The following is a 25,075-nucleotide window of genomic DNA, read 5'->3' as shown; positions in this document are numbered from 1 at the left end:
GTAAATATATATTGGTTTAAAAGTTGAATATTTCTATCACTTCAGCAGACCCTCAATGCTGAGCGCTTCTTAATAACCAACGTATTAGAGCTTTCCGACTTGTTTTTTCTTTTCTTTTTATTTTAATTTTTAAACTTTAATTTTTGACTCTACCTGTTTCTCTCCCTAATTCTGTTCCAAATTAGTAATTTTCTAAAAGTGCCTCATCAATTGTATTGTAATTTTTTATTTTACAGTTTTAGAAATAAGTGTAAAAGCACTTTATGGTCTGATTCATATATTGTTACTTTATATTTTAAAGGTGCTTGATGGGACGCCATATTTTGTGTCAGACGGCATGCGAGATATCGCATCATTGGTTCACTATTTTCAGCTTACTCGTTTCCATTTTTTTACTTATTTTGAGGATCGCACTTCTGTTGTTCAGGAGTCTAAAGCACTCACTTACCAATTTTAACAAAGAAATTCAACGTCATAACGGCGTGATTTTTTTATTGAGAGAAAACATCGCATTCGATATGATATCGAAACTGCACTCAGAATGTGTCATTTCTCTCTGCCAAAAACCACGCCTTTTATTACGTTGAATTTCTTTGTTAAAAATGGTAATTGTGAGCTTTTGACTCCTGACAACAGAAGGTATGTATGTATGAGCCGCTTTTTACGGCGCGCTAGGGCGCTCTGCGACGCTAATCTCCACAGGAAATCTGTTCATGGTAGTAGACGATCCTCGAAGCTTGGCATCTCTCCATCTCTTCATGGATGCCTATACCCACCGTTTGGCTGGGACGCCCTCTCGTGCCTACCTGGGGGGACCCACTCCAACACACTTCTTCGGCAACCTGTATCTGCCCATTCTCTGCCACATGCCCATACCATACAATTGCCATGGTCATGATATCGTGCACAAATCGTCCCTCAACGCCCTTATCTCTCGGACACGTTCCTTCCCTGAACACGTTCTCTCTCGAGATTCCAGCCGATCATCGCCAGAATTCCATCTCGGTCGCCTTGAGCATTTCTTGGGTCCGCTTCTTCACCTGCCACACTTCACTGATAGGTGAATTAATAGAGCTTGACAACCGAGTTATAAATCCTCTTCTAGTTGTCTTAGAAATCCTTAGGTCCCAAAGGATCCAGGGGGGATTGGGGGGGGTGGGGGGGCAACAGAAAGTGCGATCTCAAATAGGAGAAAAATGACGAGTAGCTGAAAAATATCGGGAACCAATTGATGCGATTATCGCATGCTGTTTATGACAAAAATATGGCGTCCATCGAGATCACCAATCTGTATATAGTACCAAATAAAAAAAAAAAAAATAAAAAAAAAAATTGAGCTGCCCAAGATAATATTTTAAAATCTTTGCCACTACAGTTCACAGCTGAAGGCTCTCAGTTCCGCTAGACACGGGTCCTGTGAGAGAAACTCATAAAAAATATCCACTTCAGCGCTCCTCGGACTGATAATTGCACCTTTCGGCTAAGCCCAAGCCGGTAGTGGGGTCCGTTTATTATAGTCCGTATTGAGTGCGTCATTTTTTATGATACAGTTCACCTAGGAAAATTGATGCTTAATTGCGAAAAAAATAAAACTCAATGCTCCATCACCACCTCCGTCTCAAAATTAGTGAAACGGCGGGTCTCGGTTCGACATGTGCGCCATTTGCGGAAGAAAAAGTTCTGTGATTCAATTTGGAGCCAGCCAGGAATTCGATCGGTCGATTTGAAATCAAACTTAAAATTTCAGATACGTCTTGGATTTTTGGCCGTGATTCATACAGACTGTGTTTTTATTCGCATTAAGGAAGGGACGTTTTACAGAAAATTTTTCTTTACTCTTAGCGTGTTTTTAGTCGGAATCTTATACCAACCTTTGCGTTTTAGTGTTTCTAATATTGATGCTATTCTAGATTTAAAGCAATCATCTAGAGTGAGCCCTGAGCATTTTTAGTTCTTTTTGTGGAAAATAGTTTTGGCATAAGGTCACACTGAGTTGGCATGAGTATTATCGCGATGTTAAGAATCAAGAATGTAAAAAAGTCATTGATGTTTTGGGCATATATTTGAATCAATTATCGGTGTTTGTATACATTTTGATTGTGTTGATTGACTTCATTATTATATTTGATATAATAGAAAGTGATCACAAGGATAATTTAATCATCAACTCTTCACACGCTGTGCTGAAGGGATAACATTTCAGTGGTAAGTTATTGAATATAATTTTTCGCTTCATAGATATTCTGCATGTGTAAATTGACTGTGTCCTGTTTTTAGAATGAAAAAAATATTCATTTGTTTGATGTTATTTTTGACACTCACGTAAATATAAGTCTAAATAATCTTGTGATGTCCTGCAGCAATCAGAGAGACAACAAGAGGAGTATAGAAAATTAGTAATCTCGTACTTTCAAATTGATATGCCCGTTGTATCAATCTTTATTAAGAAGCATTTTAAATGCCTTCTTGTTAGTTTACTAGGGATTTTCAGAGAAGTTTTGTAAATTCTATATTGTTAGGAAATCAAAGTAGCGCTCAGTGCAAAGAAAAAATTAAAACCAAATCGCGATTAATTGCAATTATATTGCGATTTTTCACCATGCAACCGCAACATTCTCACATCATTTGGTGAATAAATGCTGATTTTAAACGATCGACAAAATGTGCTCCTTGTGTCAGACAGTTAGGCAACTTGCAATGCAATGAGCCATTCAATTTTATTGAAATAAATTTCAGAAAGGAGTGTTCCTTCAATCGACAAATAGGCAACATACACAACACGCCGATGCAATAGCAATAATTTTACTGTGTGATTGCAATTTATTGCAATAGATGCTGGTTGGGTTGTAAAAAAATGAGGTATGGACATTATCAAGGTTCGTCTTACATTTTTCCTTCGCAACCGATCCATTTTAAATCGAAAATCAAAGGATCTCTCCGTACTTCATTGACTTAATAATAGGCCCATTTATTTCAAATTGAGGAGACAAATCTGAAAAAAAAAAACAAGCAGAAAAATCCAACATGAATATGTTGGAAAAGCGTGCCGAATAACTAAAATGTTGGACACATACCTACTATTTTCACGTCTTTGTTATTTGCATCAATTGGTACTTTTTGCTAAAATTGGGAGAAAATATTGATTCATGAACGTTGAATGTAAATTGATTTTAAAGATTCCGTCCAATTATCTTGATTTTAAGCTGATATGCGGCATTTCGCACGACCGTGATTTGGGCGAACTGCCGTACATCGAAATCGCGTTGAGTTAATCTCTTTGGATTTCGAACTGTAACTTCTCTCCTATTCGGCCGATTTTTACAAATGAGGTCTCTTTTTATTTGTACTTTAACGGAAAGGAAGGAAAAACTCGCTAAATAGACGGGAAACAATTTTTGTGAAAATTTTGTGGATCCTGGCGTCACGGTGAATGGTTAATCGGGCGTGGAAGATAATAGGTTCGACGAGGCGACCCTCTCCTCGCCGTCTTCTATTGCCTTGCTCGAAACCTGACACCCAAAGCTATATCGGGAGATAACTGCAGTGGTTTGAGTGGATTTCTGCAGGGGCCACGGTTAGTACATGGTATAAAGAGTCACGAGGCTCATCACAGATTGCACTTGCAGTGCAAGACGCTCATTGGCTAAACAGTTTTGGCGGGAAAGAAGGTTCTAGAGTTGAGTCCTCCGAGCGTAAGAAAGCTTCTATGAGGTTTTTGTGAAATGAAATAATACGGTTTTGACAGGAAAATGTTCTCAAGGGTTCCCAATTAGCAGTTCATTCGGTTTTTTGGTAAGAGACCATCAGGGCTTGACAGTATAATGGTTCAAAGACAAGAAAACGGGTCCGAGGAAAAAAATATTTGAACGGCCCGTTGAATAGCATTGGTTGATCGGTGTGCTGTACTATGGTACATCCGAGTGATTTCAAAACGCGAGCCCTACTGGCACGCTTAAAAACATGAGTGAGTTTTCAAAGTTTATCCTAAATTCGGACCAAAGTCAAAAGTCAAGACGCTCTTTAAATATTAATACACTTTTAATTGCCTCCTAAGTACTTAAGACACAAATGTTGCATACTAGGCATCGAAAAAACACGGAGTCAGGGATTTTTCAAGGTTTTTAGTGGCATGGAAGGGGTTTACCGGGTCAAAATGTTGATTCGTATGGTTGAACTGGCTGATGATTAAGTCACTGCGGCGGACATAACCGATGAGAATCGATGAGCTGAATACAAATTCACACGGGTACCGCGGTAATTGAGGCTAGCCTACGATTGGATCTTGGACATGAGCATCCCTGTTGCCAAACTTAATAAATCAAATACTTAAGAATAAATTAATTTGCGGCATTCTCCCATCGATTTTTTGTGGGAACTGAAGTTACGATTGCTTTAGAATCGAAATTATTAATGGTCGCCTAAAAATAATTTGTTTGGAAGCACTATACATCGCATGTTTCTTCTTTGAATTTGTACAAAGAATGCTGTTCGTGTAACGAGCACTTTAGAAATCAACTTCAAAGTCAAGTTTCTAGCATTTAAGAGCAGCACATGAAAAATTTATGTATCAAATTGTATCAATCTTTTTAAGAACTACAAAAGTTTAAGTCAATCAATGGTTCAAGCATTTATCAATCGCTCAGATAAACTCATAATTTTCCTAATTCCTAGGGTTCAGGTATTATTTTTTGTTTAAGCTTTTTGTAAAATGAATGATTGGGTCAAATTTTCATTGCGGCTAGATTACGAAGGTAATGAGTGTTAAATCGGTTGAGGGGTTTGAAAACCAATGTTCCAGTTTAATTATTTTATTCCTAATTTAAATGACTCATTCACTTACAATCATCCTTAAAATTTTAGTTCCTCGCCTACAAAAGTATGTTTTTGTTACAAACAATAAATTAAGTTTTAATGGTGGAGTGAAACTATAGGTTTTCTTAAGATATGAGCCCCTGCCATGTTCTCTTAAAACCGGAGAACATGAGTTCTTGAGACTTACATGTAAAGGAGATGCATTTCTAATGAAAAACGCATTACATCCATGCATTATTTGACAATTTACATTGATTTGTTGGCGGAATATGCAGTCAATTCAAACCAGATTTAATCAATTTTAGATGAAATGGGAGATTTTTAATCTTATGATGATGATGAATTTCCATGAAAATTATCAAAATTTTCAAACTGGAATCAGGTCGCGTAAGAAGGAGGAACCCACCCGTTTCGTCTACCACCTACCCCTTTTTGACGTCCTACGAGATACTTTACCAAAGAACGACTTTAAACCCAGATTAACCTGGTCCATTACACATTGCCTAGTTTCCTGTAAAAAAAAGAAAAAACGAAGCAAAATTTTATTTCATAACAGTGAGAACATTCTCATAATGTTTCTGAAAATCACGATAGTTCCAAGACATCACTGAAACAATTTAACCAGAATCGACCTAACTGTATCAAACATGGCCTACATTTTTCCTCCTGTTTCTTCCTCTTCTTCTTCTTCTTCTTCTTCTTCTTCTTCTTCTTCTTCTTCTTCTTCTTCTTCTTCTTTTGGAACAATGACTAAGAGAGATTATAACTTGAATATCTTATGTATCTTACACTTTATGAAATAACCCGTAGAGAGTTTTATGATGTTACGTCGTTCGAAGAATTAAACAATAATAGGAAATTAGGCGACAAGAAATTCAGTTAAGCCAATTCTAGTACCCAATTTTGCTTCATTTTTTCTGCATTTATAGCGTAAAATAATGATGCTTGAGAGTCATCAGGCAGCCTGATCTGCACTTCACGACGCGACGTTTAATAGTAGTAAAAAAAACATTTCATGTTTACAAAAATTGTCCGGGTGCCTAATTTTGATAATTTAAATTGAAAACACACACAGTTAAAAATAAAAACCTCCACGGTGAGGTTATACGGAACCTGAATCCTCACCGTGAAGGTTCCTCAAAAAAACCTCCAAAAGTTTTTGGATATTCCCTTTAAATGGAATGAAATACCCTCACACCTAAAGGATTTATTCTCAAGGTGGAGGAAATAACTTCTAAACTGACTTCGTTCGTCTTGAAGGTTTTTTCCTTTGAGTGGAATGAAATATCCTTCTAGAGGATGAAATAATCTCTGGGTAAAGTAAAAAACCTCTAAACTGACCAGGACTTTTTTGACGGTTTTTTCCTTCAGTGGAATGATACAATCTCAATATCAGGGAAATGAATCTCTGGGTTGCACTATTTGCTAAAAAACACCTAGTGAGCGCGTGCACGCGCTCACTAGGTGTTTTTTTAGTGTTGACAAAAACCACATAATGGAAGCGATAGTTTTTCATTACACATATTCAAAACTGAGCATAGTTTTTTGATTGGTTTTAAATTAATCGTTCGTGAGTGTCAAATTGTCGGAATTTGTCGACTATCGAATCGTATTTTTCGTTCACCAAAGTAAGAGAAAATTCGGTCTTCATTTTGCTTGGGCCGACCACTGACAACAGTGTATAGAGTGTTCCATTAAAATTTGTCGATAGAAAGCGTCTTATGAATGTTGATGTTGGCAGAGGCTTGGGAGCTGATGAGCACCGGCCAGTTCTGACGTGGGTGTCATCCTAAAGTGTCTGTACTACCTCACTATTGACTTCCACGATGGATCTCAAACAATCGATAACGTAAGTAATTTATATTAAATATTTTAACATTTTTTTCGATGAAGGTAATAGGTAAATAGAACCAAGATGTTGAGGTTAAAATTCAATAATTACTAAATCACAATAAAAGCCATAAAACTACTATAATTACAAAACCATAATATAAATTCATAATTATTATTTTAACCACAACAACCTGGTTCTATTTACCCCCTTCATTGCACAAAGGTGTTATTCAAGAGGAACTCTTTAATTTTTTCGATGCAGGACGAGGGATGAGAGACGAATTAAAGTGTCTAAATACAAAACTCGAACTTTAAGTGGGGGCACAAAAAGTCGAATAAGGAGTATTGAATGAAAATGAAATTTCATTCACAAACTTTTTTTTTTTTTTTTTTAGTGATTTTACACTTCGGGAAAACAGGATTTATCATGGACTTTTGTATAATTTTTGCGGAAATCTATGACTTTTAAAGAGTTTGTTTGCACGTTGTATTTTCATATGCACGTTCCGTGAAGTATTTCTGCTGCACAAAAATTTCCCTCAATCTGCTGAAATTACAACCCCATGGCATTCATGTTCGAACAATTATTCTTGCTCATAGGCTAGGGCAATCGATAATTTGCAAGCAAATTGTGTCATGCTTCATCTGAAAATGCTGCATGAGCTTATTTCGCAGTATTATAGATAATTGTATCCAAATATAAGTAATAGTATTGAAATAGATTCAAGAAGAAAAAAGTGCACTGTTTTGTAACTCATTCAAAGGCATTTCCCATTCGACGAAATTTCTCATGTATTCTAGCAAAATAAATCATTTTTTCACACCTCCTCCGAGAATTCCTCAATTTATGAACCAAGGATAGCCTCGTGTTTATATATTTCACTCAATAGTTTATGCTTGGACACGAAATTTATCAAATTGCAGACACCTGCAAATTCTCCATTTAAAGAATACTCCGTTTTATATCAAGGATCAACTTTAAGAAAATTGCATACGTTCATGTCGAAACATATTCATAGAAAAAGATTTAAACTTATCTTATGACGCTAAAATCGGGAACTTAATCATTTTTTATGTTGGTATTTGGAGTGTAGCCGAGTGCTAGAAATAATGTAAAATTTTCTTTGTAAAACTAAGAGTGTTTTGATCTAATAGCTCGTTATCAATTGTTACCACTGAAATCTGTTACCTTGTTTGAAATTAAATTATGGCCTTTGTGATATCGATTTTGTGACCCTGACGATGAAGCGTTTGCTTCGAAAAAATTCGGTCAAAGTTTGTCAATGAAATTTAAGTTTTTTAAAGGAAATTTTACATTATTTCTAGCACTCGGCTACACTCCAAATACCAATATATTCAGTGTTACTACCTTTTAGACATTGTACTACAATGTTCGCTGAACTTCATTTATTATGGTCACATTTTTTCACTTATTTTGTAATAGCATTACATGTTTCTACGACACAGCTAGTAAGCCCCTTACCAAATACCTGGTACCCACATAGTGATTTCATTACAGGATCCCGATTGGCAACGAGCAACTGAACAGCATTGCGGCATCAGGCCTGTCGAGGACGACAAGAACTTTAACTGCATTATTGGTTCTCTGCTCTATTATCTTTCTCGTTGCTCGGAAATGGAAGAACCGACATTTTGAAAAATTGGCGGCAACTTTTCCCGGTCCGACTCCATTGCCTATAGTTGGCAACGCCATGGAGTTCCTACTCAGTGACCCAGAAAGTAGGTATCTAAGTTTATGAAACTAAAGGGAGGTTGTGTTGAGGAGATGCTTTGAATTGAATGAGTGAGTTCGAAAACACACCAACTCGGAAAAAAAATTGTTCAGGGAACACCTAAAACTGCGCAGCGGGCGAAGAAGTTAGTTGAAGAGAAACCTTTTTGGTGCCAAAAGACAAGTACTTAGAGACTTTGAAAAGCACCAAGTTGAAATCGATACACCATGTTTGATGACAGAGAATTAAGCGTTTAAAATTTCCGAGTTGGAGTGTTTTCGTTCTCACTGACTTTCAGATACTGATTTTTCATAGTCTGCCCTGAAAAATGTATATTTTTCGACCTAGAATAACGCTTGAATATTTATATAATTTGTTGGTACAATGTATACTGAACCGAAAAAAGAAAACCACAAAATCGGATGGCCACCCGTTTCCCTTGAAATGGTGAAAAATTGGTATTTCCAATGAAATACTTCGATTCTTCCTTTTTCCTGTCGCTGTTTCGAGCACTTCCAATTGCAATTTCGAAATTTCCTTTTGCGTGCAGATGCCTCTATCCATAAGTGTTACTAAACCGTAAAAAAGTGAAAATCGAAAAAAAAATACCCGAATTGGTGTGTTTTCGAACTCACTGATTCAATTTGGGTCATCATTAGATAGTAGGGGGCTGATTGTTGTAACTGATAAACAAAGCGATAGGCAAAGAAGACATAGGGAGTATGGAGCGATTCTATTGGTTGATATGGTTGGTTTCTATAGATTAAGGGATACGATGATGGACTAACAAAAGGGTCTATCGTGGGTTACCTTTAGTTAGTCTATTATCTACCTGTTTTGTCTATTTAAACCATCCACTTCCACCAATAGGATCCCTCCATATTCCTTTTCTTCTTCTTTTTTATAGCTTTGTCTATCAAATGCAACACTCAGTCGGCTGGCCGCTACTTGGCTCAATCCTTAAAAGCTGCCTCAAAGAGCCACTTTTCACGTTCATTATTCATATGTGTCTATCAACAACTTGTAGAAAATAGGCTTAATTTTTGGAGAAATCACGATGGTATTCAATTTACTTCTGAACAGTTCAATTTTTTCTTTCCTTTTTCGATTAATTACCCTCAGCATCGGGTAACTACAGTTTGGAGACCAAGCGACGATTTTAATCACGAACTTTAAAAATGTACCAAAAATTAAAACACAACAAACATAGTAATTGTTAACTGACTAATTAATATGATTTCAGGGATAATGTCGAAATTAATAGAACTTAAAGGACGGTTTCAATCTCCATTCAGGTTTTGGCTCGGTACCAAGCTGTGTGTCGTCATAGCAAAACCAGCGGACCTGCAGGTAATAAATAAAGACACAACAGCCATATCGATGGCTATAAGAAACAATACCGCCTATCTGCAAACTGACGATTTTGCAGGAGAAAGAAGAAACTTTTTTTAACATTGAGGTTAGATTTGCAATTTTTTCGTACATTAGGTACAGTGTCATTGAAGTGTTCCCTTACAGAAAGGAGATGTTGCATGCGCCAGGAATTTGCAATTTGACTGGTGATTCTTATGTAAAAGTTCGCAAGAGACACGATGGTGCCACTGGTTTTCTCTGAAATCAACTTCCCAAGCTCAAAAAAAGCTCTCAAGTTGAAGCCATAATGGAGGGGATATCCCACGCTATCCTGAGAGTCCACCTCTACATCAAAACAAACTCTCCATGCAAAAGATAGGAAGCAAATACATAAGCAGGGATGCCGTGTTTTCAGTCTTAGAGTCCTCAAATAAAGTGGCAACCTTGTCAATGTATTTTCTCCCTAAATTTTGCATGGAGAGTTCGTCTTGATGTAGAAGTGGACTCTCAGGATAGCGCGGGATATCCCCTTCATTTTGGCCTCAACTTCAGCAGGGCCGGATTTTCCTACTTGCCGCCCATGGTCTCTCTCTTAACTCGACTAATTAAAGGTGCTGTCTCTTGTATCACTGAAAGACGACAAAATTAGAGATTACTATACTCTCAGGAAATGAGAGATTTTGTAGCCTTTTCTCGTTTGTAATTTTTTTTCTAAATCCCATATTTTTTCTATACCTACATTTAAAAAAATTGCAAAATTTGCCGCCCCCTAGATTTGCCACCATGGGCCGCGGCCCATGTGGCTTAATCCGGTCCTGAACTTGAGAGCTCTTTCTAAACTTGGGAGTTGATTTCAGAGAAAACCAGTGGCACCATCGTGTTTCTCGCGAACTTTTACATGAGAATCAACAGTCAAATCCCAAATCCCTCACACATGCAACATCTCCATTGGAACAAACTAAAATCATCAATTTGTGTATTTGGACTGAGTTAAGCAGAAAGGAACCAACCCACATTTTGGAAAAAAATTGAGTTATGAGTGGTTTTGAACTCAACCTTTGCTCTACTATCTATCGCCAAAAATTCAAAGTTTTCGGTGGAGCAAATTTTGCAGAAATTGAACTTGAAGTTTATCTTTTACATTGAGTCTTATGCAGGAGCCAAACTTTAAACCTCTTTTTCTCGGTTCGATCCCGATGTGGCTTGGTTCCTTTCTGTTTAACTCCGTCCATTTAATACTGCAGAATGCATCAAGTCGCCTTCTCATTCTCGCCGAAATCGTCATTTAGGTGGTATTATTCCTTAGCCCTCGATATACACTTATCTTCACTCTGCGCGTCCATTTTCTTTTAAACGAACAAATCTCGCACCAAAAACGTACAATGGTTCTCGTGTGTGTTCAAGTAGTCCGAATGGGTGCGAGATTAATCTACTTGCCGGCGATTTCCTTCTTCACGGCTTGCTGACAAATATGTGTTCATGGTGAGAAAACGATGTGCATCCTGTGCAGCAGCATTTACCGAACCGATCTGTCACGATACTCATTTACTCGATCGAGTAAAAAGTCCTTCAGCATGAGTAATGATATCAGTTAACTGAAAGCTCACTCACCATCAAGCAAAGTATCAGGATATAATTTCCAGCCTCGCGCGATGCAGTGTTTCCCGGAGGAAAATTAACAGCTACAAGTATGCAAAATAAGTCGAAATAATTAAAATTCCATGATTCCAAATTGAAGACCAGAAATTGTACCCCTTTTGTTGATCTTATTGAAGAGGAACCAAGTTTTGGATGATTGAAAGTCGCCATAACATGCAGGTTTTGAATTATGTCACTTGTCATCTTCATTCATCGTTCGTTAACTAGAAACGTAGGTTTATGAACAATTCTGCGTATTAAAATCACATTTACCAATACTTACACTTACATACTTAGGAACAGCTTTTAGAGCGCACACTGGTGCTCAACTACGGGCGCCTAACCGCCTTAGTACTTTGTCCTCTCACAGACCATCAGGGGGTTGGTACTTCTTAATTTCCGCGTGTTCTCCTACCTTCATAAATCGTGTTCACTGTATTATTTGCCCTCAAATAAATTCTTAACAAAAATCTTCATCCACCAGACTTTGATTAATTTTCTTGCACGTTTTTTCAGATAGTATTGAATAGCTCGAAAGTTCTTGAAAAAGATGACGTGTATCGGTTTTTTAGGAATACTGTAGGAACTGGTTTGTTTTCAGCTCCAGGTAATACAAATTCTAATAAATTTATCTTTAAATGTTTTTGAAAATTCAGTTTTTACTCATCTCTTTTATATGCATTTTTCACATTATTCACGTACATTAAAACTGTCTGAGGATTATATTTATCAATTTATCTTAAAAAATCTGTCATGTATGAATTAAACTTGAGTAATCTCTGAAATAAGAAATTTGTACCCACTTAACTACGTCTATTTTTTAAACAAAAGAAAAACCTTTTGTTATTTGCGAAAATAAATGCTTGAGTCTTTTCAATCTTCTCAAAAGAGGAATATTTTTTTACATTTTTACGATCACCGAACAGTAGCACACATACACATAAAGCAAATAAAAATTAAATTAAATCGAGAAAAATTGAAGGGAAAACATACGTCATGAATTGAACACTTTAAAAAATTACTCTACTACTGGTTTTATTTTTTCTCCTCTCAACTCTCTTAAACTCTCTGGAAGGGAGAAATAGGAGAGAAATGTTTGAAGATCACCTAAAAATGTCATAATTTTTTTTTTGCTTATTTGATTTCAGTTGAAAAATGGAAAAAAACTCGAAAAGCTGTGACGCCTGCGTTCAATGCTAAACTTTTAGAGCAATTCATGCCTGTTTTCAACGAGAGAAATATTATTTTAATTGAAAAATTGAAACCACATTGCGGTGATGGAGTTGAATTTGACATTTGGCCTTACATCAGCTCTCTTGCGTTAGACATTATTTGTCGTAAGTAACGTTATATTTTGTTATGGGTGATCGGTATCAGATGAGAACGATCCTCTCCTCTTCCTTGGAAATTCTTATAAACAAACCTTAAAAAGTGGCAGCATGCATCTCGTCGCCCTAAATTGAGATTCATCTGAAAATTTTATTTTTCATTTTCATTCTGAGATTTAATGACAGAATAAGAGCAGTGGCGTGGGGTGCTTTGCGATGTATCGATTGTTATGCCATTTAAACCTATGGTAAAAGGATCGATAAACAGGGTGTTTGCAGCGAACACCTTAATAATCGATTCTTTACCATAGGTTTCAATGTCATAAGAATCGATGTATCGCAATTCACGCCACGCCACGGAATAAGATTCAGTTACTCTACTTATTACCAATCTCTATAAGAATAAAACAAAATTCCGCCGTGCGATGGTAATCTGACAATATTTGGTTTTTGACTCACTCTTTGGGGTAAGTTGAAAAATAGATGGATGCAAATTTTAGCCGCAAGTCTTTAAACTGCAAAGTTTAGTTTTTGACATCGGACGGTTGTTTTTCTTTGTCAGTTGGCAGTTCTGGTCAGGTTCGAAAGTTAACCTAAAAATAATGTACTCTTGGGAATTTACCTTATGATCCCCCTCTTACTATACACCAATTATAGTAAGTCGGGTAGTTTGGTATACAACGGTAAGTAGCTGGTGCAAAACATCAATATTTTTGAGGCCATAGCTGTGTAAACAATGCTGCTTTTTTGTTAGTAAAGAGGTGAAGATGACGTTTTGTAGAGGTATTCGTATTAAGTAGAGCTGTTTTCTTCATAAACAATGAGAACAAATTGTGACGAAAAGCACGTCGTCAATGACCGTAGCATAGGTCTTCTGAAAATTGCGTCATGAAATTACTTTTCCTGCTGCGCTGAATTATATATCAATCGTGCAAGAATGACAGGGGCCGGATGACTTCGAAAAGGAAAACAAATTCGCTATTATTTCTCAAGATTTCCTTACGGCATTTAAATTATCGTGGTATTTTGTATAGTTCAATGTTATTCAGAGCAAAGGTATTCTTCTGCATAATTTCGTATAATTCCCTTGTCCTTTTGGCGGGAGGTGAAAATGTTCTTCAAAAGTGTCTAGACACGGTGAACGTTTTATTTTTGGAATTCTAAATTTAGCAGTCACTGTAGTGTACCAAGTCTATGCTCCTTCCGGTGAATGAATTTTTCATTTAGTATATATTTAAACTTGAGCTTTTTTACCAGATTATTTCAAAATTCTTTAATAATTACTCGAGTTTTGAACAAAATACACTCTGGTGTGATGTACTCTATTGATCTGCTAACTAGTACTTTTGTTGACTCATTTTAAAAATGTAATTTACCGACACATGGTAACTGAGGAGTAAATATAGAGCTTTCAGAGCTTTTTGTGCTCAAAAAATTGAGTTATTTTGAGGCAAATGTTCTCTGAAAACACTTCCCGGCGCGGCGGGAGCAGAAACTGCTCAAAATTAGTGGTAAAGCTCTCCTTTAAATTGCATTATTTTCTTAAACACGCGTTAAAGTCACTGAAGCTCTCTCAGCAAGAGAGGCTGAATGCACTGAAAAAAATGGTTACACATATTTATTCGCCAGTATCTTATTTCATTTCATCACATTCCACTTGATTATACCGCGTGCCATTCTTGTTTATTTGTACCATGCCTTTAAGTTCAAGACGCTCAATATGACGTTTCACTCGATTCTACGTTCAAACTTATTATATTTGTTCACAGAGACCGCTTTGGGTGTCAAGATTAACACTCAAGATAACGAGAACTCAGATTTTGCGACGGCTCTTATGAGGTAAATTTCACAGTAATGCATTTGCTTTTTACGAAGTCTTAAAAAAAAGTAAGAGTATGTATTGAAAATGTAAAGTAAAATTGAAAACACATTTTTTTTATTTTGATAGGTGTCCTCTAGAGTGCATTTATACCAGAGTCTCTCAATGTTCGACATTGTCACACAAAAATCCTAAAAAAGATTCCTGAAAAAAAATTTCTTTAGCTCGATAAAATTTTAAGTCGTTGCGAAGGACAAAGCCGATGTTTTTAAATTCTATTTTTCCGTCTACGGTTTCAATGGACAAAAACTGCTAGATTTAGAGTGGTCAAAATCTCTGTGCAGTCAAAGAAAAAAATCACAAATATTTCACCTACAATAAATCCACTTGTATGCATGCAGTTCATAGGGAATGTCTGCATTCTTGAATATGCAACTCTCATGACAAGTTTATTACCTTGTGGATATTCAACCATGGGAACATTTAAACAGTTCAATGTCCATATTTGCCAAAGGCCTTTCTGCACTCTATCATCAATCATCATCAACCACTAAGAGGTGCTTATGCGACGGATGAGTGAGCTGAAGTTTCACGGTTTGTTTCAAAGAGAATGCGGAAAATTAGGAGCCTAAGCACAAGCTTTTAGTCATGAAGGTGGTTTATAGTAATAGTTTATAGTCCTAGAGATATTATACATTTCATATTTGATTTCAAATAATTACTAGAAAACAGTAATCCGTCTGCTAATGCGTAGTTAAACAAAACTTATTTTTTCATCGTATTATCTCGTCCAGCAGGATTAGATTAAAATTTAGGCTCGCCAGCGTACAAACAAATATTAGCGGGATTTAAAAAATTGCAATCAGTATGAGAGTAAAGCAAATCCAAAGTTTTTTTAAATCGTGCTTTGAGATGCTCAAATATTGAGATGATGACCCTTGAAATGACAATTTATAGCAGATTTTTGATGATGAATTCACATAACTGAAAACTTGTATGAAACTTTTGTCAGAAAACAAACCCTGCAACTGCAGACATACCATAATTCTGTATTAAGCTCCTACACAACGATTTTATAAATTTAATTCTAATTATTTCTCTTATAAATGACGTTATTTACTCCTATGTTACTTCTTGTTTACGTCTTGTTATTTAATTCTATCGTTTTTCTATCACAGAGCATCAGAGCTTGATTACTTGCGAATTTACAAACCTTGGCTTCATCCAGATTTTATTTTTGATCGAGTCAGTTATGCTAAAGAGCTGAGAGAAGTGTACAAAACTCTTCATGGGCTGCCCAAGGAGGTATTATAAATTTAAGAATCAAGTAATTCAGCAATAGTTAATTGTGTGATTTGACTTATTTTTAAGCACTTTTGCAGTGTATAAAAAGCAAGAGTAACCGAAAATTAATTCTGAATTTTTTCCTATTTACATACATGTGTTTTCGGTCTTTAAATTGCTAAACTCAAAGAATAACCGAAACACCGTTAGAATATAAATCTGTTGGATCACATAATCTGTTCTTTCAACATATTTTAAAAAAAAAAACGACACAACACACAAACACACAACATGTTGGACATATTTGTACTAATGGGGGGGGGGAGAGAAAAAGTAGCCTTTCCGATCGAAAAGAGTCAATTTTTCTTGTTATCTATACATGTTATAACATGCAATTTTAGTTATTTAAAAGTGATAAACAATTTTTCAAGTTCTCATCATTCCTTCTTACATTATGTAAGACGTAAGAGAGGAGGACTTGGGCCGTGAAAACACAATTAATATTTTTTTCGCTATTATTTCGGATTATTTCTGTGATCTATGTTGATATCTTTCAAACTTGAAATATTATTTCTCTGTGTGGAACTTTCATTATACTGCTCTCACATAAATTCTCTACTTTTGCAGGTTATTCAAAGAAGAAAAAAAGAGTTCGAATTGAATAAAAAGTTTATTGAGGAGAATAATCAAAATATGCCAGAAAAAGGTAAATAGAGTGTCCTTTCAATACATTTTTATTTAAATTTCTTACATAATATTGGCCGATTGAATACTTCATACAGTACTTTAAAAAAAATTGATGAGACCAAAAACGGGTGATCAGAAAAAGCCGGACAAACTCAAAAGGCAAAAAAATATTTTTGGCTCAAGCCATACACAGTTAAGGGCCGTCCCTAAATTACTTAACGCACTTTCTCAGCTTTTTTGACCCCCCCCCTCCTCCTCCCTTGTAATGCTTCTGTGACGTTGCATCCTTTAACACGTACAAGCAAAATGGCGTCACGCTCTTTTCGACCCCTCTTCTCCCTAGATCGTTACGTAATTTAGGGACGGCCCTAATTTTAAAAAATGAAGAATATCTTGAAGCATCTATGGTTGAATAACAAAGAACAATATGCTTACGTTTTATCTGTTCCTTTTTAACTCACTTAGTCACCTTCTAAGAATCAATTTTCAGCGGGTTTTTGGTGCTCTAAATTGACTTTCCGGAAGCCGGCATAAACAGAGCAATCTTTCAAAGTATACGTGCGATCTTACCTGTCTCCCATTTTCCCGTACGAGCATTTTGTAAATTTTGTAATGGGTCCCGAAATACGTCAGTGTCTGGGCTTCTGGTGCAGAAGAGGCCTAGTTTGTCCATCAAGGCCGCGAGAGTTTAACTGTCTTGTCTTCCTTATTGCACAATACGTTGCCCCTCTGACGTACAGGCGTATCTAGACTTCCGCACGAGCCCCAGAAAACATGGATTTATATATGAAACAGGGCTCACGAGGAGATTGAGGTACGTTCTTTCGTCAGTGGGGCGACGAATAGTGGCGCTAGTCAGAATTGGCTCCGGATCTCGACTGGCTTTTTTATTGTGAAGCACGTTGCCCTCGCGGCGTTGCCACGTCCATCTTAAAATAAGCTAAATATCATGCAGCAATGAGAAGTACTGTTATTGGAATCTGGAGGACCTTTGTTAATTATAAGACTTTGAGGGCGTGATAATAACTTTTTAAACCCAAAGATGAGGGAGAGAGAGAAGGGTGACAGCCTAAAATTTTGCTACACAGTTAGTTAGTTAATATATTTTAAGACATTCAGCGTCACAGGCTATTAACGTCTTTACAGAGAATTTTGAAAATGGGTGTATATACGAAAATTTAGATTTTTAAATTAAGAGAGGTGAAGAGTTTCAAAATTTTGGTAGTAATATTGGGTTCATCGCATGTAAGTGGGTTTGTATTTCTGTTGATTGTAGGTGAGTAGATCTGTGATCGGAGATATCTGAGGGCAGAGCAGTCCATAATTACGTGTTTGACGGTTAGAGGCGATAAATGACAGAATTTACAGATGGGTTTATTTTCTTTGGAGATGATATGATTGTGACTGAAAAAAGTGTGACCTATCCTGAGACGCGCAATTTGAACTTCACATGATCTTATTTTGTGGTTAGATGTTCTTGGATATAGCATGGGGGACGGAGACAATGATGCTGATGCATGTTTTTCTCATGAATTTATGGGTATGATTGCATTAAAATTAAAATATATGGACGGTTAGCTTGTTATTTTCCTGGTTTTTCTGAATAAAATTTGGAATTACTAGACGTCCGACTAAAGGAAACAATGCACACATTCATTCAATTAAAAGTAGCAATGAATCACTCAAATGTTATACACACAGGTCCTTCATTTTCACATAATTCGTTTTCGCTTAAACTTCCATTGCATTTCCAAGTCTATAATCTCAATTTATTAACATTATGCTAAATATCGACGATAAAAGGTTGTGCTAAAAGTACCAATTTTAATTATTACGAAAGTTGAGCTGTATGATAAATTTACATCATACAAATAGAGAAAAAAAATAATGAAAATGTGGGACTCGCAACTTTTGGGGAAAATTATCGATCTGCGCCGAAAGAAGGAAGTAACAGATCCCTAGAAGTTCAGGAATGTTCTCTGTCATACCCACTGAATGTGACAGGAAAGCCATTTTGTAATGAGAGGAGTCAAGCATGTTTTGTTTTTTTTAGTTTTGCTGCGTGCATTATCAAATCTATTAGGCTACTGGAATCATATGAGTGATTTGATTTCAGGAAGCCCTGCACGTACTTTTTCAATCGTGGCCAGACGCGAACTGCCCTCAAGGCTCTGAGAATGGAACAATGCCAACTTTTACGCTTGATTCATTTTCGTATTTTGATTGTTTGGGCAGCTTAGACGTATTTCATATGGTTATGCAATTTTAAAATATTCTATATTCATTATTTGATTTCGTCTTCCTCGAGCATTCCCTATAAATCACATGTTTAATCAGTTTTTAATTATTGATCCACAATTTGGCTATGCCTTTTGTCTGAAGGGAAACAAATGAGGGTATTTTTGGATATTCTGTTGGAGCTCAATGACCAGGGAATCCAAGAGTTCACAGAAAAGGACATGCTGGACGAAGTGGTTACAATGATGATAGGGGTAAGTAAAATAATCGTTTTTTAATTGTGTTATTTCTGTTTGACTTGATTTTTTATTACAACGATGTTGAGAGATAATTGTTAAAATAACAGTCTTTGAATTTACGATCAAGTTCCTTTATTCAGTCAACAACGTGATGGCTGAGTGCTTAAATGTTGCATGCAAGTATGTTGCAAGTAAAAACATTAAAAGTTAATGGGCAGTGAGAAGGCTACTCCCACCAATGGTCGGCGCATGCAATTCTGGATGCAATTTCAGGAAATTGTGAGAACACATGCATCCTTCAGGGTTAATTCCAGTACTGCTCACATCAAATTTTTCTCAATGCCGTATGATATCACTAAATACTTGCAAATATCAACGCAATATCCTCACAATTCTGTCACTTAAACCAAAATCAATTTTGCAAGATGAGGCTATATTAGACGCTTGTCAAATATTTTCAGAAGAGTCAACACATTGATGACGCAGATGAGTCAAAGAATAATGGGAATAAATTTTGCACCATGGAACCATTATTTCTAGCTTATATTTTTATGCACCGAGCTGCAAAGGGAGACTGAAAACACATATGCTGTATCTAAAATAAACCAGAAATATTTAATAGAAAAATTTAATATCAGCAATTTACTATTCCTCGATGCGTAAGAAAAGAGGTTGCGATGAATCTCGTTTAAACTTAGAGTTCCTAATCCTCCGGTTATTTCTATCTCATTTTCAGGGAAGTGAAACTAGTGCAGTGACGAACTGTTTTTGTATTCTTCTACTTGCCATGCACAAAGAAGTTCAAGTAAGTATCTTAGTAGCTTCATCAAAATTAAAGGGGACATTTAGAACTGTCAATTCATGGTCATTTCTCAATTCATTTGATGAATTGATTTTGAAGTTGGCGAAGATGCCCTAAATGCATAGCATATAAAATGGATTGTGTCAAATGTGTGCATGAATTAGAGCATTCCTGTATTTTTTGTAGAATAGAGCATAAAAATACATCAACGAAAAAAAATCAAAATAATAGTCATAAGTCAATTTAGTATAATTTTTTTTTTAAATTTAATTAATTAATTTTTTATGAATGAAGGAGCTTTTTTATCAAGATTCCTGAGTAACAACAGATCGAAATCATTGAAAAAATACCAGAACTAAATAAAAATACTAAGATTCCATTAAGTCTTATATTTTTCCAATCATTATCGGTTAAAGGCGTGCTTTTACAATCTAAACACATATCATCCCTGATTTTTTCTTTTAAACTCATTTATCGCGATCAGATATTTGACAAAGAAGCAAAGACAGAAAGCTATATACATTTTTCATGTTTAGGATAAGGTATTTGAAGAACAGCTGAGCATTTTCGATGGAGAAAACCGGCCTGTAACTGTCGAGGATCTTGGAAAGATGATTTACACGGAGCAAGTAATCAAAGAAACACTCCGTATGTTTCCGGCAGGCCCTGTGTTCCTTCGGACTGTGAAAGAGGACACCAAGATAAGTATGTCTAAATATGCATTGTTATCTATGAACAAATTCAGGGCCGGAATTAGGGGGTGGCCACGTGGGCCGCGGCCCATGGCGGCAAATTTAGGGGGCGGCAAAGTTAAAGTCAGATTCAGAAAAAAATTACTAACAAGAAAAGGCGACAAAATCTCTCATTTCCTAATTTTGCCGTCTTCGGGGATACAAGAGACGGCTCCTTTAATTAGTAGAGTTAAGAGAAAAACCAAACACGCCATTTGGCCTGGAACGGCGCGCCGCAGAGAGCAATGATGACGTGGACTTGAGATGAAAAGGAGAAGCCCTTGGCGCGGCGGTCAACATGTAACACATATTAGCGCCTACGAGACTGCATGAATACTTCACGCATTGCGTCAGACATAGCAGCAGCGGCGGCAGCAGTGGACGTGAAACGCATAACGCCTACAAGACTGCATGAATACTTCATGCATTGCGCCAAATATAGTGCGCTCAGCGCGGCGCTGCAGCGGAAGTCAAAATTATTAAACCACATTTCACATTTATGTTTGTTCTTTCATAATTGTTTCGTTCAGTACTTATAAGCGGAAGGCCTTGTCCACACAGAGATTGGTTTACGAAACTTAACTTTCGCGCAAAGTTCCGTGAACTTTTACTAGTAGTTTTGACAGGGCTTTCGCAAAAAATGTTTCCAGCTTGAGTAAGCGTGTCTTATGCACCCCTCCCCCTCCGGCACGTTCACTTGATGGTATTTATTGATGTTCCAAAACGAATGAGAAGGGGGCGGCAAAATACAGGCGGCCCATGGGCAGGAAGTAGATGAATCCGTCCCTGAACAAATTCAAAAAAATAATCATACATAAATTGTGCAACAATTAGGATTCAATAAAGCTTAGCAGATGATTTTCAGTATAACTACAGACTATTACGGTTATCCATAGGCTTGATTATGATTGTTTTTAACATTAGTGGTTCTAAATTGTGTCCAAAGAACTCCGTTAGCACATATCAATGGCTGAAGTCCAAAACCACGTATATCCGTTGCAGTTTTTCAAAATCTCTGCCCCTATTTAATTTTTCGAAAAGAAAGAAGTCGACAATATAGCTTCACCGAAAAAAAAATTAAAGTTAATTTAACATTCTGGATGTAAAAAAAGTGTGCGAGAACTTACAAAATGCTAAAATACCTGCCACAGCAGTTACTTCAGCAATGCCAAGATGTAAAATTAAGTGCTGTGGCGGGTAATTCAGCATTTATAAGTTCTCGCACACTTTTTTTACATTCAGAATGTTAATTTAACTTCCCTTTTTTTTCGGTGTTGAAATTTTTTAAGAAAAATCATGACAGTGTTCAAGATATTAAGTTGACTAGTTCTCTAATGAAAAAATAAAGTATGACAAGAAGTCTGAAACGACGCAAACGAAGATATGTGTGGTTCTCACTTTGGCCATCGATATGCCACTTACTAAAATGTAAATTCGAGGATCAATTAAAAAATGATAACTTGTACATGCATGACTTTGTCTGCATTGCGTTCATCAAAAGCCGGAAAGGTTGATAGTTTTGAACAATGCTTCCATTCCATGCCCGTCAAAAGTTCCGGGATTCAGAACTTTTTTGTTCCAATTTCTCCCACTCCACGACCGTCAAAAGTTCCGGGATTCCTTTTAGATTTTTTCAAAAGTTCCGAGAAAGTTCCGGAAAATAAAAAAGATCCGGAGAATTTGGAAATTTTAAAAGTTCCGGGAAAATTTCAGGAAAATCTCAAAATTTCCGGAAAATGGGAGCACTGGTTTTGAAAATGTTTAAAACTTTTATTTCAAACGGTGATAATTTTTCTTTCAACAGCAGGTGACCACGTATTGCCTGCAGGAACAACAGCTGTAATAGCTCCACTAATGACGCATACTAGTCCAGATATTTGGCCGGAACCGCAAAAATTCAACCCGGATAATTTCACTGCCGAAAATTTGGAGAAAAAACACAGATATTCTTTTATACCTTTCAGTGGTGGACCCCGAGGATGCATTGGTAAGCACGTGTATAGGTAGGAAATAGCTTTCACGCTGTCTATCTCTCCGTCAATGGACCACTAGACAAGTTACGAAGTTAATCATTTTGATACATGTTTTTTAACCAAAATTTTACATAGAACACGAGTTTCGCAACGAAAATTACTGAAATTTACTCATAGAAATATGCGCTAACTCTCGTGAATTTAAACCTCCTACTCATGAAAACTCAATAATCTACGTGTGTCAAATTGCACCCTAAAAATTACCATGTTACCATGATTACTCTGCGACATGAAAATCTGACAACCTCAATCTTCACGCTTTGGCTCAGCTGTAGCCACTTGTTTATAGTTTGAACAACACAGGGTGGGAAATGAACCGTGCTAGATTGAGAAGCCTGCCACAACCGCTGTAGTACTCAATTGAACTCACGTAAAGTCTTGAGTTTCGCACGATCGGACAATTTTTCCCGTAACCAATGTAAAATAAAAACGTTAGTATCTTGATAGAAAAAGATTTCGGTAATTTTCGATGCAAGAATTGTGTTCTACGTGAAACTCTAGTTAAGAAACATGTATTAGAATCTTTAAATTTGTACCTTGTGTAGTGGTCCATTTGCAAGTTTTTCAAATCGTTAAAGAGTTTTACTATGGAGGGCACGGGTCTCTCTTTCTATCTTTATATTTTTGAGTTTGAGCGGAATATTTAGTAATGAAAAACTATTCTTTGATGCACCTCGCACTCTCCCTCAATGCCTCATGTTTATAGGAAAACTAAAATATATCGCTGTTAATCGTGACTACAAGCCGCATGTTCAACGCATCGCGACACTTAGAGGGAAAACTAGAGCGCCTTCAATTTTTGTGTATGCAACACGGACATCCATTGAGCACGAATTGTTGCACCCAGGCGTTGTAACGAAAGAGTGGCATTGCGTCGCGTTGCTTCGCAGCGGCTTGCAGATTTGAAATTATTTCTGAAGTCTGTAAAATTTATTTTATTAGATTGCTGAGAGTTTCTCTTTTAATGTTTGACCCTAACAGGATCCCGATACGCAATGATGTCAATGAAAACAACAATATCAACATTTATACGGAACTACGAAGTGACTACGTCAATGAAGCAAGAAGACATCAAACTTCGAGTGGATTTACTGATCCGCAGCGTTCATGGCTGGAATATGAAACTTTCACCGAGGATCTACCCGAATTCCGATTCTCAAGAAGTTTTGAACCGACAGAAAATAGAATGAGCTTTAAGTAGACATACTTAATTTTGGTTCCAGGTTGGAAAATTCTAGTCACACCCCCATTTTACTCAGGGTGATTCGTCGATGGTATTTCACCACTCGTTTACACTATTTACGTCTGAATTACAGAAAGAAGGATACAGGATACATACCTCCGTCTTATGGAAGAACGTCATCTAAGCCTTCGGACTTCGGCAAATGCTTGATTAAACGCAAATATTTTTGTATTTTTCAAATAAGTGTGAGTCAGTCTGAAGTCGGACTGATCAGACTGACTTTGTTTCATAAACCAGGGTGTATCAGTCTTAGCAATCTGACGTCATACTGTCCACAAGGACACTACTCTGATGTCAGATTAAAGATGCTGGCAATCAATAAGAGAAAAATGTTTCCCATATTATATTGATGACTTTGACAAAATTAAAAAATACATGATTTCATTGTACATAGAGGTTCAAAATTGTATGTAAATATGAAAATACATAGCAAAGTTTAGCCCTTTTGGCAGCAAGAATTGGTGTGCTCTGCCTCCTTAGGACCTCTTCTTTATTTTGTAAATCTAGAATTGGACGTATTTATGCTAAATTGAACTATGTGCAAAAGTGGAATGATGGGGTGTGCTCGTTAGTGCTCGGGCCATAAGAAGGAATGGGGATTTTAAATCGCCAGTGACGTCAGCGGCAACGAAGCCGTCTCCATTGTTGTTCTTGCTCGGTTAATTCCTGAGCCCTGTCCACAACGATTTGTCACATGTCCACGGCTCACGAGTTAGCGCTCAGTTCCATTTAATGTCAAATCCCGCTTTTCCATTTTCTCAAAAGGAATATTCACTTTGACATTTTTTCGTATCCAGCTCACCACGAGCACACCCCATCTTTCCACTTGCACATAGTTCCATTTCGCATAAATACGTCCAATGGTCCAACAGAACTGCATCAAAATTTCAAAATTTAAGAGGGTCATTGTCCTATCATTGAGATCCCGAGAGTTGAAATAACCACGGTAAAAATTAAACGAATTCAGAGCTGACGAATGTGTCTACGTCAAAATATAGTGACGCAAAATTTGGGTTTTTAGAAAATCCACCACCCGCAGTTGGTGATGAGGGTCCAGTTTTGCGAACCATGCTGTTTTTTTTCCGCACTACCGGCACGCTGATTTATGAGCTTACGCGCACTCGATTTTACACGCATTGTTCAAAACGCCATCATTGTCAAACTTTACCCAGTAATCCACGTTATGACTGGGTTAATTAGTCGGAAATTTGGGTACTTAATTTGGACCATTTTGTAGCACAACTTTTTCCTCCTCTAGGCTGTCTCATTTTCCTCAAATTTTTCATTATAACGTTAAACGTG

General features: G+C 36.7%; 1 protein-coding gene across 1 annotated transcript; it reads left to right on the top strand.

Annotated features, from left to right (window-relative positions):
* Positions 1–1,640: 1,640 nt before the first annotated feature.
* On the top strand, positions 1,641–25,075 carry LOC109032527 (cytochrome P450 4C1). The gene is made up of 14 exons (XM_072303726.1): positions 1,641–2,205; positions 6,554–6,661; positions 8,165–8,385; positions 9,622–9,728; positions 11,886–11,976; positions 12,518–12,706; positions 14,467–14,536; positions 15,695–15,821; positions 16,428–16,506; positions 18,870–18,979; positions 19,701–19,769; positions 20,303–20,471; positions 22,302–22,484; positions 23,512–25,075. The coding sequence occupies exons 2-14, from the start codon at positions 6,639–6,641 to the stop codon at positions 23,718–23,720; spliced, it is 1,647 nt and encodes a 548-aa protein (XP_072159827.1). The 5' UTR covers positions 1,641–2,205; positions 6,554–6,638; the 3' UTR covers positions 23,721–25,075.

The sequence above is a fragment of the Bemisia tabaci genome, chromosome 8, assembly GCF_918797505.1.
Source record: "Bemisia tabaci chromosome 8, PGI_BMITA_v3".
Classification (NCBI taxonomy): Eukaryota; Metazoa; Arthropoda; class Insecta; order Hemiptera; family Aleyrodidae; genus Bemisia; species Bemisia tabaci.
Note: the sequence above shows the minus strand (reverse complement) of the source record. Positions and strands in the feature narration are given on the sequence as shown.